The sequence below is a fragment of the Cynara cardunculus genome (genome assembly GCF_001531365.2).
Source record: "Cynara cardunculus var. scolymus isolate 2C chromosome LG 1, CcrdV1, whole genome shotgun sequence".
NCBI classification, from domain to species: Eukaryota; Viridiplantae; Streptophyta; class Magnoliopsida; order Asterales; family Asteraceae; genus Cynara; species Cynara cardunculus.
This window is the reverse complement of record NC_037528.1, coordinates 2,817,659-2,837,718: the sequence shown is the minus strand read 5'-3', so window position 1 is coordinate 2,837,718 and position 20,060 is coordinate 2,817,659. Positions and strand designations below refer to the sequence as shown.

The following is a 20,060-nucleotide window of genomic DNA, read 5'->3' as shown; positions in this document are numbered from 1 at the left end:
AACCACAACAGAGCGCAATCAAAGCTTTCATCCTTGGCCGCTCCTTCAACTGATTCCATTCATTCATAAACTTGCTTGAATGTGCTATCAAGAGCTCCAGCGACAAGAGGAAAGATCTTTAGGCTTTTTGAATATATCATAAAAATTGAAAAAAATATACCAATATTAGTGTTAAATTAACTATTTTAAAATTCTGGTTTTTATATAATTTTTTTATTTAAATTTAATTTAGATTTAATAATAAAGTAATTTAATTTTGATTTAATAATATAATTTTCTTTAAGGATAACAATATTGTATTCTCTTAGAAATTCAATAATTTTCGTAATTATATTTTAGATTTTTCATATTTAAAATGAGATATTTATTTTGAATTTGATTTTGGTTATCTGCAATTAGTTACACGAATTCAAAAATAAAGTTTTAATAAGTTGTATTTATATATAATTTATTTGTAATCTTGAATTTTAAGTAATATGTATCAATATATAATATTCATCCAAAAAAATGATTTTAAGAGGTTTTGTCAAAAAATATTTATAAAAATAAAATAAAATATTATATTAATTTACCAATATTTATATACACCTCCGTCCTGTGGAAGGATTGTATTAATTTTAGGTAGAATTTAGGTAGAAGGATGGATCCTAATTTCAATAGATTTTAGCCGTTGCCTATGCGGAGCAAAATTAACCACAAAAAGGGTTCGACTATCGCGTCGAACAAAAAGGGCGGCCCACCCCCTACCGCCACCGCCACCGCCACCGCCACCGCCACGTTTGATTCCCTTTATTCCCGGGAAACATACTTGGGAACAACCAAACATGGTGGTGGCACGATCTATTTGGGGGGCTAAATCGAAGTTCGCATTTGCCGCCACCGCCTTGAGCGCCGGAACTGGTGCCGTGGCCATTGCTAAATCCGATGATCCTGCCACTTCCCTCAAGGTTTGTACCACTGTCCCCGTCCGCCTCTTTCGCCTCTCCCTCACTGCTGCCACCATTGCTTTCGGTAAGTTTCCTTAATTAACCCCAATCTTATTCTTGAATTCTACTTCAGAGAACTTCAAGCGTGAGGAAGTCGTTGAAATTATGTTTGTTATGCGACTGTTGCTATTTCCTGTGTATGTGCACTTCTGTTATTGAAATTACATGTGATACGGATCTTTGAATCAATTTTGAAATGGTGTTTCCCGATTAGAGTGTTTGGGCCCTTCAGTAAATTAATCCCACCGTTTAATTAGAGTTCATCACAAGTATTGCAGCTAAAAGTCTTTCTGGTCTGATTTTTTTTTTCAAGATCGTGATCCAGCGACAATAGGTTTGATGTCAATTGTCAAAGGATCAAACTATAACTCCAAAATAGATTAACCTTTCCATGTGATTCAATTTTCACTTCCTATCAGGTTACTTTAGGTATTGGCATAATATGGTCGGCCTAATTTGATATCATATATTTAGACGAAACATCCATTTTATACTTGAAAGTTGGATGGAAACGAGTGGGGTTGGGTCATCTCCCCTCCCAAACACACACATTTAAACATACTTTGGTTTAGTTAGGTTATAACCAATTGATTTATTATTTCATGCCTGTTCATCAGTGGCTTTTGAGGCCTTGATGTTTATACATGGTTAAAGTTTACTGGTCCATTTATTTGTTTAAATGAACTTGGGGGATTTCAAAATTCAGTTTCTAGTCCTAAAGAGTGATAATGAACATTATATTATTTATTAATTTTTTTTATTTACCTATTGTCATAAATTGATGTTCAATCTGCAGTGTTTTCTATAAAATTCAAAAGACTTCACTATTTTTTAGTTCATTCTAAAAGAGTAAATATTGATTTGTTTTTAGATTATGAGTATTCACTATTGGGACTGCCAGAAGATAGCATTGAGAGGACAAGAGTTAAGCGTGAAGTCCACACCAGGAGTGCACGTAGAATTGAACAACTCTGTTTCAAAAATGGTGGAATATATATCAAGCTTGGTCAATATATAGGCCAACTGGTAGGACCTGCTCCTTCTCATGGATACCCATGATAGATATAAAGAATTCAGTTTGTTATCTGAAGGTTGGATTTTTATAATATGTAATGTAGGAATATTTGGTACCTCAAGAGTACATTAATACATTGAGGGAGTCGATGTTGAATAGATGTCCAACTTCTTCCTACGATCAAGTGTGCCAAGTTGTCAAGAACGAGCTTGGTGGGGCACCTGAAGAAGTATGCATATTTACTGTATTATCTCCCAATGATATCTTCATTTGCGACATGGGCATCAAATTTAATGCTTGCTTTTCCAATCTCAATGTAAACTCTTACTTTTTTTTTCTGGTTATTTCGAGTCATAAAATTGAGTGAAGTGTTTCCTTGCACAGATATTTGATGAGTTTGATCCTGTCCCTATTGCGAGTGCTTCCCTTGCTCAAGTTCATGTTGCTCGCACTCATCAGGGAGAAAAAGTTGCTGTGAAGGTTTCAAACTCTTCCTGTTGCTCACACTTATTTATGTTCTGCATGGAAGACTTGACTCATGTTATTTAATGGAGAGTTGGAACATCGATTTTCCTCATTTGATAGTGTATCCTTGTTTCAGGTACAACATATGCACATGACAGATACCGCAGATGCAGATTATGCAACAGTGGAATTGATTGTGAACACTTTGCATTGGCTCTTCCCTTCATTTGATTACAGGTTTATATGTTTTAGCTTACTGAATTGATTGTGAAAACTAATCCATCATCATCACTTTATGTGCAGACATTAATGTCCTACTTCTTTGTATTGGATACGGATGTATGTGTTTCTTTTACTATATGTTTGCCATATTCCCTCTTTACAAGTTTTCATTTGCAATGGCCATGTATATATTTCATGCTACTTCAATCAACATGATGAATGTGACATCGATGCATATATATTTTACGTGCTTGTTCTGTTGTTCATTAGTGACTTGGTGTGTACTTTCTTGTTTGATATCACACTAACTGCATTCTTTGACAGACATGCATCTTATCGTTGGTTCGTGGGTCCAACATCTAATAATAATCTGAATCCCCTTACATTTATGAACGTGTTTATTAATGGAGATAATTGGCAATAACCATGTTTGTGCTTGGGTTTTGATATAGGTGGTTGGTGGATGAAGTACGTGACAGTCTTCCTAAGGTTAGATGCAAATGTTTTGACCTTATTCCTTCTCAAATCGTCATGATATCCTGCTGTATCTTGAATAGGCATGCCATGATCTTTTAACAGTCTGATCTTCTGTGTTTCTTTACATAATTCTTACGCCTTCAATTCCTCACAACCATTGACCCATAATGTGGGTTCCACATAGTAAAAGGAATCCGCTTTTTGTAACATATATTCTTTTTCTAAAGGCATAAGTGCATCAAAACCCCACAATGAACACCCGGAGCTGACTTTGAGAGAAGTAGTGTGATATATGGTCATCAAATATCCACACATCTATAAAATGTACAATACTTCTATATCTTAAGGGGTTGTCTCTAAGAAGGCCCATGGTTCAGTTGCAAAGGATCCACAATTATGCATGAAACTAAGGCCGTGATCGTAAAATGTAGTCCAACTACTCCAATGCCAACACATAAAATGTACCTTGCTCTTGGACATATTGTGCTATGCCAGTGGGCAACACACAAATATAAATGAAATGAAATGCAATGATAAGATAGAATATTAACTTGTATACGGACTTGATAAAACTAATATACAAAGTGTAATAGTAATAACCATATTTCTGAAAGACAATAAAATGTGATGCTGCTGAACACTAAAAAGCAAAACAAAGGCTTAGGAACCAATAAGAAGAAATATGAGTCAGCCAATAAACACAATAAAAATTCACCATCTTGGCCATCATCCTCTTTTGCCAAGGTTTATCGCAAGAAGCACCAATGATGGAAGAGTACACGTAACACACCCCTAGATGACATGAGACTGAACTTGTTTTCTGTTTGACTTGGTAACAAATAGTTTTAACCAAAGTGAATATCCGATAATGTATTATCAGTTTCGTGATGTTGGTTTAAATGAGAACAAAGTTCATATCTTTTGATGATACCACAAAATTGAACACCATAACAACCTACGTAATTAGCTTATAAAAATGAATGACGTACACTCAAAAGAACTTGAATACGAAAAGTCCAACATAAACTTTGAGCTCAAAAGTAAAATAATGCTGTATTTATAGCCTTACAGGGGAATTGCATGGCCGCCTTTACCTCCTCTCCCTTGATATTTTCAACTATTACTTATTTATTTCTTCTTTCTTTTGTCATTAAGCTTTCTTTCTATCAAAATTTTCTTGTCACATCCTACCAAAATGCAATTTCTAGATCATGGCTTCATGTTACAGTTTGACTTGATCAAACTCTTAACAATTTTTTTTAACTTCTGCAAAAATATGAACGAGTCGTAATCTTCCAGTATGAAATGATTTTGTAAATCTCACTTCCAATGTGTTGCTCATAAATTGACATATATACATTTAATATTTTTTTGAATTCTCACAGATCTGTACAATTGAATCAAAGGATATCTATTTCTTTAAACTAACACTAAGAATACATCTTCATAGCCGTTACTCAAATCCTAAGTCTCGTACTGGAACATGCATATGACTTTGGGTTTCTAGAATGAAACCAATATGATAATATACATACACAGCACTTACACATAATTGTCCAACATCTGAACATCATACTTAAAAGGCACTAATATCCTTTTAGTTAAGATAAACAACTAAGACCCTCAATGATGGAAAAAACCTGCGAATTATGATAGCTCTGCTGAGCAATGCTCTGTCCCAAACTCTGTTGAGGTTCCTATATTCCAGATCACAAAATCTGTTACTTAACCATTCCAAGTTAACGGAATGAAACCCTGGATCTCTATTAAACTTATTCTTGCTTCAGACTCTGTTGAAGTGCTACCATTTCAAATTATATAATTGTTACTTCGGGGTGTTTGGTTGTGCGTTTTCAATTGATTATTGGGACTTAAAGAATCAGAATCAAATAATCAGAAAATGATTCAACTAAAGTTAGAGATAGTTGGGTAAATTTATATTTGCCCTGAAAAAAGTTTTCTTGGAGCAACTGTGTACCTGCTTCCGGTAATTATATTTTTGGCCCTAAAAAAATCAGAAAATCAAACATCAGTTTTGTCAAACATTGCAAAATCGATTATTGTGACTTTAAGCCAGAATAATCACATTCACAACACATCCAAATGTGAAACTGTCTCCTTAATTAGTGACAGCCTGAAACCTGGCCTCTTCAGTAACTTAAATCTTCCTGCTCAATTTGTTTCTTCAGCATATTAGGTCTACCTATCATTTTGGTCTATGCGAGGATTTTTCCCATTATGTTTTGGTGTCTATGCATGCTGTTCTGATATAGGAATCTGTGTATTCTTTTATAGATTTTTTGTTAATTAAGCTCCAATGATGGTTATCAGGAACTAGATTTCTTAATTGAGGCCAAGAACAGCATAAAATGTATGGATAACTTTCGAAGGTTATCTCCTCATATTGCAGACTATGTTTATGCCCCTGCGGTATATTGGAACCTAAGTACCACAAAAGTGTTGACCATGGAGTTCGTGGACGGTGCACAAGTGAATGATTTGAAGTGTATCCAAGAACTTGGAATCGCACCACATGACATTGCAAGGCTAGTAAGTTCATTTTCTCTGTACTGCAAATTGCCAGGATGGTACTCTTTTAAATGGAACATGTGCATGGTTCTTGTTATTTTTTGTTTTCCCGTACCTTGTCATTGGGCTATGTAATTTTGAGGCTGTCTATTATGCTTTCAATTGCTTCGTTTGTTTGTCATGTCTGTACCTAATATCAAATTTATATTTCATGCTGCTTGGTTGTTGAAAATTTATTGTAATAGCTTTGTTTTACACAACACAGGTCAGTAAAACATTCGCTGAAATGATGTTCAAACATGGATTTGTGCACTGTGATCCACATGCTGCTAACTTGCTAGTTCGTACAATGCCTTCTCAGAGACGTGGCATTCTTGGTAAGGCATCTAATACTTAGGATCATATCTTGTTATTCTTTGTTTTTATTTAAGATCTTCTAATCTTATCTAGTTTCTTTTACATGCATGGGTTTCTTTGTGATGTTAATTTGGTATGGAAGGAAACTAGTGTCGACAATAGGATTTTATTTATTTCTCCCTCTGAATAAAGCAAATGCGGTTTTACGATGACATGTATTGCTCATAAAAGATTTATAGAAAAACCTGATTCCTTGTGACAGGGCTTCGATTTGGCAAATTGCATGACGAAGAACAGAGATCTACACTTTGAAGCTTAATTTAAAATTTTAAAGTACCATGTTGTTTATAAGCTTGAGATGGTTCTACCTTCTTTCAATAGCTATAGTCAGCTTTTGTTTCATGAAATGCGTTGATAGTATGGGATTGGGGCTTGTGAGATTGCAACATTAGCCAAGCTTGCTTTGTTTTCCAATAGAATTCCATACATTCATAATCCTAATATATGTGCTAATCTTGCTCCATTTTTTAATTCCATGACATACATATCATATCCTTAAAAATGTACCTTGTGATTCATATAAGGTCCTGAAGACAGTATCTCATACTCAGAAAGTATGGTTTCTTATCAAGACAGAAGTAGGATATATAGAATACATATTATACGTTGCCGAGGGTTGAATCAAGATATACCCTAGTTTAAACATGCCTAAATATGACAATCACAGACTTTAACTTGAGTCTAATACTCCTCCAGTTGGACCCTTGGACCAACTTGTCGCATGCAAGGCTAATATGCATAGCTTGTTGTCAATATATCAGCAACTTGTTCCGAACAGTTCCAAAATTCTTCTAATTGATAGGTGCTCACCAGATGTTCCAACTGCTATTTCACGAATAAAGTGGCAATCAATCTTGTTATGCTTTTTTGTTCATGGAAAATCGGGTCTTTGAGATGTGCATAGTCGGTTGATTGTCGTAGTACATAGTCTTTATGATAGATCTGGGACTGGGAGTAGCCTTTAGCTACTAGACAATCTTTGAGACGTGCCATAAGGCCATCAGGATTTAATTTAATGAAGGAAATCCATATACATGCTACAATGTCATGAACATCATCCGCCAAAAATTTCTAAAGAATAATGTGATGAAAATCAAAGTTCAAGTGATTTCTAACAAGTATCTATTTCTTTCACTCAACCACTCCATGTTGTGGAGTGTAAACCCTGGAGGTTTTTTGTAAAATTCCAAGTTTGTCCATGAACCTTGTAATTTAATTTAAAAGATGCTCTTTCGTGCTATCTTTGCGAGGAGCTTTAGGTTTTACACCAAGTTGATTTTGAATGCAAGCACAAAATGCCACTAAAAAGAGAAGATCTCAACGCGGGGTTGTGGGTAAACAAAGCCATGTAATTTTAGAGTAATCATCAATAAATATAAAATATTTAAAGCTACAATTATTGTGACTGGACATGAAGAAGTAAAGTGGCTGATTTGGGTTTGTATTGTGAGCCTTGGGGCTCCAGTACCATGAAGACATGTGCATAATACTCGAAAAACATGATTTCTAGTTAAAACACCATCGAGAATATGGAGAATACATTTAGGGCCTTGGACAATAAATCAAGAAACCTCTAATTTGGAATATGCTATGGTATTGTGATATGATCGTGGCATTGACTGGGTCATTGAAGAAGATTGAAAATAAGTCCCAAGTTGGTTAGGGTGTTAGGAAATCAGGGAGTATATTACTGTAGTCTATAGGGAAAACTTGTTCTTTGTGAGTCTATAGTCTTGACCCTTGGACATGTATGTATGGGATGATAGACATGCTAACTAACAGCTGCATGTGATTCCAGCCTCTTTGTCATCACCAGCCTCTACTGATTTCTTTACATGTAATTTTTCCATTATTTTCCTGCATGCAAATGTATCTTCATCATTGGTGCTGTTTCTTTGTATACAGGGAGAAAAAAACCACAATTGGTACTGCTGGACCATGGTCTGTACAAAGAACTCGACATTTCTACCAGGACCAACTATGCTGCTCTCTGGAAGGTGCACCTTTCAATTTCTTGAATGTTAAGGGCCTTTTTATGTCATCTGTTTGTACCTTTTTTCATGTCCACTTTAGCATAGACTTCTCTAAAGTTACCTTTTTCTGCCAGTTGTCTGCTCATTCTGCATGCTGCCGTTCTATTTGTCATCATTAACAACTGAACCATGGGACTTCCTTACAGGCTTTGGTACTGGCTGATGCCAATGCAATAAAGGAAAATTGTATGAAATTGGGCGCTGGAGAGGATCTGTACGCACTCTTTGCAGGGATTCTTACTATGAGGCCTTGGAATAGGGTTATTGATCCTGCTGTTGATCATCTGGCTATACAAGGCAATACCAGTGATCAGTCAGAACTTCAGGTGAACTTACATTATTAAAGGCCACTTCATCAAATCAGATGAAGCTTTCCATTTTCATTGTTTTTGGACTCAATATTGGTCTTTCCATGTCCCTTAAATTGAATAATCGTCCACTTAAAGAGCACATGTAGATTTACCATACCAACTGTTTGAACTGCAAATGCTGCATATTATGTCACTTTAGTTTATATCTTTTGGGTGAAATTTGAAATCCTTTAATTTACCTGGTGGTTTTTATTTTGAGTATTGGTTGATTTATGCTCTGCACATGTTTTGGTGATTTTTCTTAGATTTGGATGTTGCCTCCTTTTCCATCTTGGGAAGGGGGTGTTACCTCTCTCTCTCTCTCTCTCTCTCTCTCTCTCTCTCTCTTTCTCTTATTATGTTCTATGAATGAGTGACAAAGTTGTTTGCATCTGGAGTGTTGCTTTGTTGTTGACCTATAATGTATGTCTTGTTTCACAGATGTATGCTTCCCTCTATTTTCCTCAAATCACAGAGCTTCTGCATAAACTGCCTCGTGTCATCCTTTTAATGTTGAAGACGAATGATTGCTTGCGTGCAGTAAATAACGCACTGGTATGTCTTTCTGCAATTTAATTTGATAGTTGTCTGTTCTGGTCTGCATAAAAAAGAGTTCAGCATCCACCTCATGTAGTTAGATATCCGTGCTGGATGCAACCTATTCACATGCATACCCACCCATACTAAATTAGATCTTAGTAAAGCCATTTGGATGTAATTTTTGTGTCAATAAGTTGCAGTAAGCTTATCAGGGAATTCGTTTTCACATGTAACTGGAATACTTGAACATTTGACGGCCTTAGTCCATCATTTAGGTCAACTTTTGATCTTATCCCATGAATGTTTATGGGTCATTTGACATTTTGATCATAATCTGGTACCAGGTACAAAGATCTTCTGTAGAGTCTTTCATTATCATTGGAAGAGTTTCTTCTGAGGCACTTATTGATGAGAAGTTATCACATGCCAAATCCCTCTTTAGCTTATTACGTATCTGGTTGGAGGAGATTTCGCTAGAAGTCCGGTTTGGCATAATGCAAGTAGCCTTGTGGATACTGCAGTTTCGTGGTGCTTTCACACTCTTGACAGGGAAGCACAATACTAAATCATTAGCATATATTTAGATATACATATAGAAGATATAAATCACACCCAAGGAAATCATTTGGTGTTCAATACTTCAATTTTTAACTCGTTTTAGGGTATTCTTTGGCTTTGAACCCCTTGTTCCTAGTCCATACTACTTTGAGATATCCAATAAGTTAGGCAACTGTATTGACACATATACATCTATGTTATTGATATATTCCATACTTTTTTTATTGCCTCGTATCTACTGGTCTTGCTTCTTACTTTTCCGCTCACCCTTTTTGCACAAGCTGAGAGTTTTCGCAGAAACAATTGTTTTATGTTTTGCGGTGAAGGACATGTTTGTGTACTCCTCACCTTTGAGACCTCACTTTTGAGTGGGATACATTGTGTTAGTTTGATTTAGAATATAAATTTTGAAATGTCAATATATCTATAGAGACACATATGGCCAATGTCTGTAACTAATATATTCTTGGGTTGAGATTATGAAGCATTAACATGTTTTCGATGTTGTATTACTGACTTGATGATCCCTAAGACTACCGGTCCTTAAACCATGTAGGTCGTGGTTCGAGTGCATGAAAAAAACTAGTTCCTTTGCCAATTCCAACGAGTCTTGGTCATGGGTGGTCTCGAGCCTTTCGTTCAGAAGTCCATGAAGTCCTGTTTTGTTCTTCTCTTGTTGTCATCATCTTTGTAGTATTTCACCCTTCTTGATGCAAATAGCTCAAAAGGTTGCCAACTGCTCCAAAAACATAACGAAAGCTACTATAAATCTATATCTATAATGTATGATAAAGCATTTAAACAGAATTCTTAGAAACAGATTATGATGTCTTAAAGTAATGCCTTTTAGTTAATACTAGTTGCTACATCTTTGCAAAAATAGCTGTCCCAATTCAGCTATATCCTTCACCCCTAAGTAGTGTAATAACTTTTTTTCTTTTTCACTTTGTAGAGTCATCAATACAATAACACCCCACCTCCAAATTCCTATTCAAATGCTTGAACCACCATAATAAATCACTACACAAGTTGAACATACATACAAGCATTATTGCTATGGACCATAAAGAGTTAAAATCCCAACCAACTTCATCAAAAGTCTGTAAATTTTGTATAAATAGACAATAATATAAAACCAACTTCATTAAGCCCCCAACTGTTGTGTAATAAAGAAAAACAAAAGTATAATGTTATAATAAGAAATTTTATGAAAGTAGGTTGTTATTTCATACATTTAACCTTTTTATCATTGTAAACCATTTTTTTTATAATTCTCTTTATCTTTTTGTTTTATGTACATGTTTGTATACATTCCACCTTCTAGACTTTACTTTTGAGTGAGATATATTGTGTTAGTTTGTTTTAGAATATAAATTTTGTTGTAATGTCAATATATCTATAGAGACACATGGCCCCTTAGGACTGTAACTAATATGTTCTTGGGTTGAAATTATGAAGCATTAACATGTTTCTGATGTTGTATTACCGACTTGATGGTCCCTGGGATTACCGGTCCTTAACTCATGTAGTTAGTGGTTCGAGAGCATGAAAACCATGTCAGGGTCCTTAAGTGGAGGTGAACTAGTCCTTTGCCAAGTCCAACGAGTCATGCATGGTCATGGCTGGTCTCAAGCCTTTTGTTGAAAAATATGAAAGTTCTGTTATGTTCTTCTGTTGAACCCATATCTTTCAATAACACGGAGATTTATGTTATGAAGAACCTAAATCTATCGTATGGATGAATAATAGTGTAGAACAGCTTAAGAATATTTAAGAGAATTATGAAGCTTCAAAGATCTGATCACTATTATTGCTTTGACGAGAAGGAGCGACAATGATTACAAGAAATATAAAAGATATTTATACTAGCAATCTATTTTAAGAGATAACTATCTAGGGAAAAGATATCTATCTAGAAATCTGGAAATTATCTCAATCTACTTAGCGAAATAGAAATTCAGCTGTCGATAAGTCATCTTTAGTTGTCTTCTAGGAAGCATGTTCAATCAGGAGTTTCTTACGAATCTTCTTGCTTGGATATCTCTGATTGAACAGTTGTTGAATCCTCTAAGTGTTAATGACCAGAGGGGTGATGGAGATGCATTGTTCATCGCACCTATGGACCCTTCATCGCATCTCTGGTTGGTTTTGTACACTTAGGATTTCTTCCAGCTTTTCTTCCATCGATCCTCTTCACTTCTATACTTGTATATTTTTCATTACTTTTATAATAAGAGTTATGGGGTCTAACATCTTCTCTTGCTGTTATCATCTTTGTAGTATCTTGATGCAAAATGCTCAAAGGTTGTTTAACTAGTGCCTTCTTGATGCAGATAGCTCAAAGGTTGTTTACTGCTATAAAGAAATAACTGCTTGTATCCCGTGCATCAAAATTTGTACATTTCTTGAAAACTTACCCACGAAAAGCACGTCTGCATCATATCCTTTTCACTTTCCCCATATAATTCATGCATACCTCGAGTATCATAACACATGAAGAAAATAAATTATGGTTGAATTCAAAATACCCTGTTGAATTATGCTCGACGGAGAACCCCATTTCATTCGTCAAATCTTTAATTGAAAAAGTCTTCAAAACACATTATGATGTCCAAGGTAATGTTTTTAACGCACACTACTTACCTCTAAATCGGGATGATGATGATCGATTTTAGCCGACTAAAACCTTAATTTTATTAATTTAAAGTAGTGTAATAACTTTTTCTTTTCACTTTGTAGAGTCATCAATACAATAGCACCCCACCTCTAATTCCTATTCAAAGACTTGCAAGTTGGAACAAGCATAATAAATCACTATACAGGTTTGAAGTTTCAGACTCAAAAGTATTATCATCGTGACTTTTCGAAGACTTAAATTCAATTGACTTTTCGAAGACTTAAATTCAATCAATTTCTTTGGAGGAAGTTTTCATCACCCATCTTATTTTTTCATTACATCAGTTAAATTTCGAAACTTCCAACAAAGTAACATGAAAATTAAAGTCCATGGCCTCTACGATGCCAAGTGCTATGTGATAGTAACAGAACACGTAAATATGAATATAAATGCTAATAATATCTTGTAAACGGATACTTAGGTAAATTTTCTTATCAGAGTAACAAAAATTTCTTTTACGAAACAACTAAAAATAAAACAAATCTATTCTTTTACGGCATAGAGGAAGTGGTTACTTTGATATTTCGATCTTTCTCTTTAGAATCATAAATTTTGGACATATGTACAAGTATTATTGTTTTGGACCACAAAGACTTGATATCCCAACCAACTGCAAAACTTGTATTCATACACATGGGGACTGTTATTTTACAGTCACCATCGAGTGCGCACGACACCCCTTACCGTCTTTGCGACACTAGGGTATAAGCATATAGGCACTACAATAAAATTGGATTTATAGGACACTAAAAATGTATAAATGTTCTACTAGAATCTTTTATAGGACTAAACAATAAAAAGTCGTATCTAGAAATGTTACAGTTTGTTTATAGGAAGTTTTTCAGAACATTTTTAAATAAGATGTCATGTTAGCTATTTTATATGGCAACATTTGTATCTATATATAAAAAGATATATATGTTTGTAGGACAATATCCAAAATCTATAAAATAACTGATATAATATTAATTTTATTTAAAATGTAATAATATTAAATGTGTATGTTCTAGAATTAGTTGTTTATATAGCAATGAACAAACTACAACTACACACATGCAATCAAATATAATGAGTGATTCAAAGTTGAGCTTTCTCTCCTTGTTTCTCTTCATCTCATTTGCTTATTCCTCTTCCAATAACACTCATTTATGCTCTGCCATACAAACTCATGCTTTGCTTCTTTTTAAACAAAACGTTTTCTCCAATAATCACTTGTATCATGATAAACACGATCTTCATGAGTCCTATTGTCATGGTAGGCTTGGTTCTGACTATTATCCAATTATGATGAATTGGAAGATGGGTATTGACTGTTGTAATTGGGATGGTGTCACTTGTGACCACTTCACTGGTGATGTCATTGCTCTCAACCTTAGTTGTGGCATGCTACAAGGTACCATCTACCCTAACTCCACCCTTTTCAACCTTCCTCACCTCCAAAGACTCAACCTTGCTTTCAATAATCTTAATGGTTCCCAACTTCCACGTGAGATTGGAAGGTTTTCTAATAGTATCACACATTTCAACGTATGTTATTGTGGGTTTATAGGCCAAGTTCCTGCAGATGTCATACTTCTTGGTAAATTGATGTCTCTTGATCTCTCTTGGAATGATTTGAAGCTTCAACCTCAGGTTTTCTATAATCTCCTCCACAATTTTACTAGTTTGGAAAAGCTTTCACTTAGAGGTGTCAATATCTCGTCAACTTTACCTACTTATATTAATACCTCTTTTCTGAAATCTCTCAAGCTTAAGTACACCAATTTGCGAGGGAAACTACCTGAAAATATCTTCAATCTTCCCTATTTGGAAGAACTAGATATGTCCTTCAATGACCTCGTTGATCGGTTTCCTAAAGTTAACACGAGTATTAGCATCCCCCTCAAGTGGTTAGATCTCTCATACACCAACTTATCCGGTGAAATACCCAAATCAATTAGCCATCTCAAGTCTTTAAATCACTTGGTTCTCTCTCACACCAACTTATCAGGAGAAATCCTCGACTCAATCAGCCATCTCAAGTCTTTGAATTACTTGGATCTCTCGTACATCAAGTTATCAAGAGAATTACCCAAATCATTTTGCCATCTCAAGTCTTTGAACACCTTGCTACTCAATTCTTGTGGTTTGATGGGTCCCTTTCCCAAATCCCTCTTTAACCTTAGGAACCTTACTAGGCTAGATTTATCATCTAACAAGCTTAATGGAACATTGCCTTCTTCGTTATCCACCCTTCCTTTCCTAGAAGCTCTTTATCTCCAACGCAACATATTCAGTGGGAGCTTACCATCAGAATTATTTGCCATACGATCATTGAAGAGATTAGCCCTTGAGCATAATCAATTTGTTGGGGATATTAATGTGCTTGATCAAGGCTCCTTTATGCAAATACTTCGACAACTCGTCAACCTCACTCGCATTAACCTCTCATATAACAATTTTACCGGTGTATGGGATTTGGATACATTGTTATCAAGCCTCACAAACCTTGAAAAACTTGGTCTTTCTTACAGTGGCTTATCTGTTGTGACCAACAATGATACTCATTTCATTAACCCTAATTTCTCCGTCTTATCTTTGGCATCTTGCAAGCTAAAGGTGTTCCCAAAGTTCTTAGGAGCCATGAAATATCTTGAACATTTAGATCTATCTAACAATGAAATCAGTGGCCACATTCCTGAATGGGCAGGGGTGATGGGAGGAAATGAGTTGGTGTATTTGGATCTTTCACATAACTTGATAACAGGTTTGCCACAATTTCAGTGGAATGGATTAGAATATTTCTCTGTGCAGTCCAACTTGATTCAGGAGACATTCCCTCGATCGATTTGCAATATGAGCAAGCTAAAGTATTTAGATATGTCAAATAATAGCTTTAGTGGAGTGATTCCACAATGCTTGGGTAAAATCATCACAACTCTTAAGATGATACATATGGGGAACAATCATTTTCATGGTACCATTCCATACGCATACAAGGATTGTGGACAATTAGAAGGGCTTATTTTGAATGGAAATCAGTTAGAAGGAGAGGTTCCGAGTTGGTTGTCGAAATGTCAATCCTTAAAGGTGCTTGATTTGGGAAACAACCACTTAAATGGTACATTCCTTCACTGGTCCTCACATCTTTCACATTTGCAGGTTCTTGTCCTCAAATCAAACAAGTTCCATGGAAGACTTTCTATGATTCAACACCCATTTCCTAGTCTCAAAATCCTTGATTTGTCTCAAAATGAGTTTGTAGGCCATCTCCCTGGATTTTTTTTTCAAAATTTTGATGCCATGAAGAATGTGGTAAAGAAAGACTCAAAACCTGAATATATGACCCCTGGTTATGGCAAGTTTTACTCAATTGTTGTTGCGGTGAAAGGTGTGCTACTCTCGTTTCCCCAAATTCTTGTTGACTACACGATTGTTGATCTATCCAATAACATATTTGAAGGGGAGATTCCAGATGTCATTTGTTATCTTAACTCTTTGAAAGTGCTTAACTTATCCCACAATCACCTCCGTGGTCGAATCCCATATGCTCTAGGAAATCTCTCGGAGATCGAGTCACTAGACCTGTCTTGGAACTGGCTAACAGGACATATCCCTCAAAGTCTTGCAGATATCACGGATCTTGCAGTCTTAAATCTCTCACAAAACCATCTCATGGGTCGTATTCCAAGCGGAACATAATTCAACACATTTAGCACTTCATTTGGAGGGAATCCACGACTCTGTGGGTTTCCTCTGCCCAAGCATTGTGAACATGTGAGCACCTCACAACTTGAAGTTGATGAAGATGAGGAGAGTGGGTTTACATGGGAAGTGGTGATGTTGGGATCTGGATGTGGAACCATAATTGGATTGGTGTTGGGATATCTCATGTTGTCGACGGGAAAGCCAAAGTGGTTCAATGCTATTGTTGATGACATAGAGCATATGGTGCAGACAAGCCCAAACAAGAGAAGATATGTATATATCGGAAAATGATGGCAAGTGTTTTTTTTCTTTGTTATTTCACCAAATGCCTTACCCTTTTTGTTTATTTTTAAAATTTTGTGATGCAGGTAGAGAAGTTTGGGGTGGAGCTAGATGTTTTCAATTATATATGTTGTTTTGCATTTTATTTTGTTGTATGAACAATATTGGGGTATTAAAGGGATGCCATATGATGTGAGAGTAACATATCATTGCTGCATGTATTGATAACATGCCAAATCCTTCTTTACCGTGAACTATTAAGGATCGCATCCCACACATATTCTACATTATACCCTATAACCGATTCAGCTTCCGCTTCTGGGAGATCAAATGGGGTATCTAGAAGGGTCACAAGTTGAAATGCCTTGGAAAAATCAACAACATTCAATTCAAGAACCTATCCCCGTTCTTTTTTTTTTCCCATTGCTTTTATGACAATAATAAACAATATTCATTTGTCATGCAAGCCTTCGGCCTTTAAGTTTGGAACATGTCAATTGTCAATGAAAGTTCGACTTAATCTGTCCATTGGCTTAAAGTTAACGATATAATTTTTTATGTTTTTATTAAAAAGTGAGAGAAAATTGTAAAAGACGGAAATGTCGTTGGGTTAATGGACTTTTTTTAATGGCGTCTATCACAAGGACCAAACCAATAGGATTCATAGATCATAGGAACCATCGGTGTAATAAACAAACCACAGGGACTAAAATTATAATTTTTAACAAACCACAAAGACTAAAATTGTAATTTTTAACAAACCACAGGGACTAAAATTGTAGTTTACATGCAACTCAATTTAAGAAAATGCAAAAGAAAAATCAACATCGCACATGAAAATTAAGAATCCAAAGGGCTTAAATAATTAAAAAACATATTATAATGGTACTCGTACAATACATCGAAACATATCTCGATTTTAATGTTTCGTTTTATTCTTTTTTACGTCGAAATGGTTTTATATGAGTTTGAGAAATCGATAATGTTTTTTTTATTTTTGAATAAAATATAAATTTGAAAATATCATAAAAATTTGAAAAATAATATATCGATATTAGTATCAAATTAACTATTTAAATTTTTTTGTTTTTTGTGTAATTTCTTTAGTTCAAATTTTTTATTATAATTTAATTTAGGTTTAGTAACGAAGTAAAAGGTTTAATAATATAATTTTTATAAGGATAATAATTAAATATTCTGTTAAATATATATTAGATTTTTTATATTTAAAATGATATGCTTATCATGTATTTAATTATGTTTATCTGCAATTATTTACACGAATTCAAATATGAAGTTTTATAAAAGTTGTATTTACGCACAACTTAATTGTAATATTGAATATTAAGTATTATGCATCAATAAACAGTATTTGGTGCATAAAAACTGATTTTTAAGAGTTCTTGTCAAATGCTATATAATATAGTATAGATATTCCAACATCCACCCCGAGTCTTAAAGCACCATTTCAACTATGTTTTCAGGTTATGTTGTTAATTGCGACTTAATCGTAGTGCAATAACGGGTATTGGTCATAAGCAAACTAGCGGTGGAAATTATGGGTTCAATAATAGCGGTTATCAGTCATAAGCAAACTATGAGGCCTTGGAATAAGGTTATTGATCCGGCTGTAGATCATCTGGCACTGCAAGGCAGTGCCAGTGACCATTTAGAACTTCAGGTGAGCTTAACATTATTAAAAGTCACTTCATCAAATCAGATGTAGCTTTCCGCTTTCATTGTTTTAATTTGGACTTAATATTTGTCTTTCCATACTTACACTTATGTCTTGTTTTGCAGATGTACGCTTCTCTCTATATTCCGAAATCACAGAGCTTTTGCATAAACTGTCTCATCCTTGTAATGTTGGAGACGAATGATTGCTTGCGTGCAGTAAATTACGCACTGGTATGTCTTTTCCACAATCTAATTTGATAACAGTTTGTTCTGGTTTGCATAAAAAAGAGTTCAACATCCACATAATAACTATATATGCTTGTTTAGTTAGATCTTGGTGTTGGATGCAACATGTACACATGCACACCCACCCACACAAAATTAGATCTTAGTAAGCCATTTGGATGTAATTTTATGTCAATAAGTTACAGTAAACTTATCAGGGAATTCGTTATGACGTGTAACTGGAATACTTAGAACACTTGACAATCTTAGTCCATGATTTAAGTCAACTTTTGACTTCATCCCATAAATGTTTACGCGTCATTTGACATTTTGACCATAATCTGGTACCTGGTACAAAGACCTTCTGTAGAGTCTTTCATTATCATGGGAAGAGTTTCTTCTGAGGCACTTAATTATTGATGACAAGTTATCACATGCCAAATCCCTCTTTAGCTTATTACATGTCTGGTTAGAGGAGATTTCTCTAGAAGTCCAGTAATGCAGGTAGTCCTGTGGATACTGTAGTTTCATTTCACTCTAGACAGGGAAGCATAATACTAAATCATTAGCATATATTTAGATATACATATAGAAGACATAAATCACACACAATGAAATCATACCCATTTTCATGTATTCTTTGGCTTTAAAGCCCCTTTTCCTAATCCCATACTAGTGTCATTTATCCAAATATATTGTCATTTGATCACAAAGCAAAAGCAAAAAAGCAAAAGTAAAAGCAAAAGCAAAATTTAATCCAAGATCTATTAAAGCAGCATCGACAATGGTACGAGGTGATTGTTTTTTGCAACTTTTGGTTGTGATTTAGATGTGATGATACACGTTGATGTTAATGTCATTTTCCATATCGATGATTCGAATCTTATTTTGTATTCTTTTATATTCTACTTGTTTTTTTAAATTTGGAAATAGGGATGGGTGATAATTGGGATCAACAATAGTCGAGTTTTCACTATGTTCGCTTCTATAGTAGTACACGCTTTGTTTTCCATAAAATTGCTTGCAAAAAGCTACTTTACTTTACATACACAAAATAATTTAATGTATTAGGGTAGCAACTTCTCTACTTTAAAGTAATGGTCCGGTTTCAACGGATAAGTTTATGTGAAAAGCCTGTCTACATAAATAGCCAACAACAATTATACCAATACCCTATATCCAAATTTCGATTCAGACTTAGAATAACCACATATCATTCGTATTATCTAAGGGGCTGTTTGGTAATTACCGAATGATTTGGTACATAATGATTAAGTGGTCAGAATGATTAAGAGGCTCTCATGATATAGTGCAAAATGAAATATAATTGTTTGATAATTGTTTATAATGAAATTAGGGTGCTGAATGGTTAAGGGAGGCCTATGATACAAAATCATTCAGAGCCTTTTGGAACTATTAAGAGACATATTTTTTTTTATGTCAAACAAGATTTACCTCTTAATGATTTAGAGGCTGCCTCTTAATGGGACTATTAAGAGGTAAACAAACAACCCCTAAATTCCAGTTCAATATATTAAAAAATCCAGACTTTTCAAACACCCATACAAGTACTATTGTCGACGAACATAAAGACTTGAACCTCAACCAAGTAATTCATTTCAACAAGTTTATATATTGAAGATTTCAAAAATTATATTATTAGGCTATGTTTAGTTGATAAACTAGTTGTTAGTTAAAAAACTAGCTGATGAACAAATTATGTTTGATAAAAACTAGTTTCTAAGCATGTAAAATGACTAAAAAGACATCTTGAAAAAAATAGTCGTTTGCAAATATTTCATAATATAATTCAAATAAATTTCTAATCAAAACAAATTTCTAATAAGATAATACGTTAATTAATATAAAAAGATAGTAGAGAAAATTTAAATAATATAATATGTTAATTCAAAGAATTTT

At 34.5% G+C, this 20,060-nt stretch overlaps 2 protein-coding genes across 2 annotated transcripts; both read left to right on the top strand.

Annotated features, from left to right (window-relative positions):
* The first annotated feature begins 704 nt into the window (after nucleotides 1–704).
* Nucleotides 705–10,748, top strand: LOC112514959 (putative ABC1 protein At2g40090). The gene is made up of 12 exons (XM_025121614.1): nucleotides 705–1,011; nucleotides 1,858–2,012; nucleotides 2,105–2,230; nucleotides 2,386–2,481; nucleotides 2,603–2,703; nucleotides 3,141–3,177; nucleotides 5,497–5,715; nucleotides 5,960–6,071; nucleotides 8,017–8,108; nucleotides 8,291–8,470; nucleotides 8,936–9,049; nucleotides 9,379–10,748. The coding sequence occupies exons 1-12, from the start codon at nucleotides 825–827 to the stop codon at nucleotides 9,616–9,618; spliced, it is 1,659 nt and encodes a 552-aa protein (XP_024977382.1). The 5' UTR covers nucleotides 705–824; the 3' UTR covers nucleotides 9,619–10,748.
* A 2,820-nt stretch (nucleotides 10,749–13,568) lies between these two features.
* Nucleotides 13,569–15,950, top strand: LOC112520244 (receptor-like protein 7). Its single transcript, XM_025128544.1, has one exon. It carries the CDS (start codon nucleotides 13,569–13,571, stop codon nucleotides 15,948–15,950), a length of 2,382 nt encoding a protein of 793 aa, XP_024984312.1.
* Nucleotides 15,951–20,060: the final 4,110 nt, after the last annotated feature.

Bases quoted from the DNA above. Each gene is read 5' to 3' on its own strand.
- LOC112520244 (XM_025128544.1), top strand. From the start codon at position 13,569: ATGGGTATTGACTGTTGTAATTGGGATGGTGTCACTTGTGACCACTTC.
- LOC112514959 (XM_025121614.1), top strand. From the start codon at position 825: ATGGTGGTGGCACGATCTATTTGGGGGGCTAAATCGAAGTTCGCATTT. The intron at 2,013-2,104 runs GTAGGACCTGCT...TATGTAATGTAG, and splicing joins GTCAATATATAGGCCAACTG to GAATATTTGGTACCTCAAGA. The intron at 5,716-5,959 runs GTAAGTTCATTT...TACACAACACAG, and splicing joins CACATGACATTGCAAGGCTA to GTCAGTAAAACATTCGCTGA.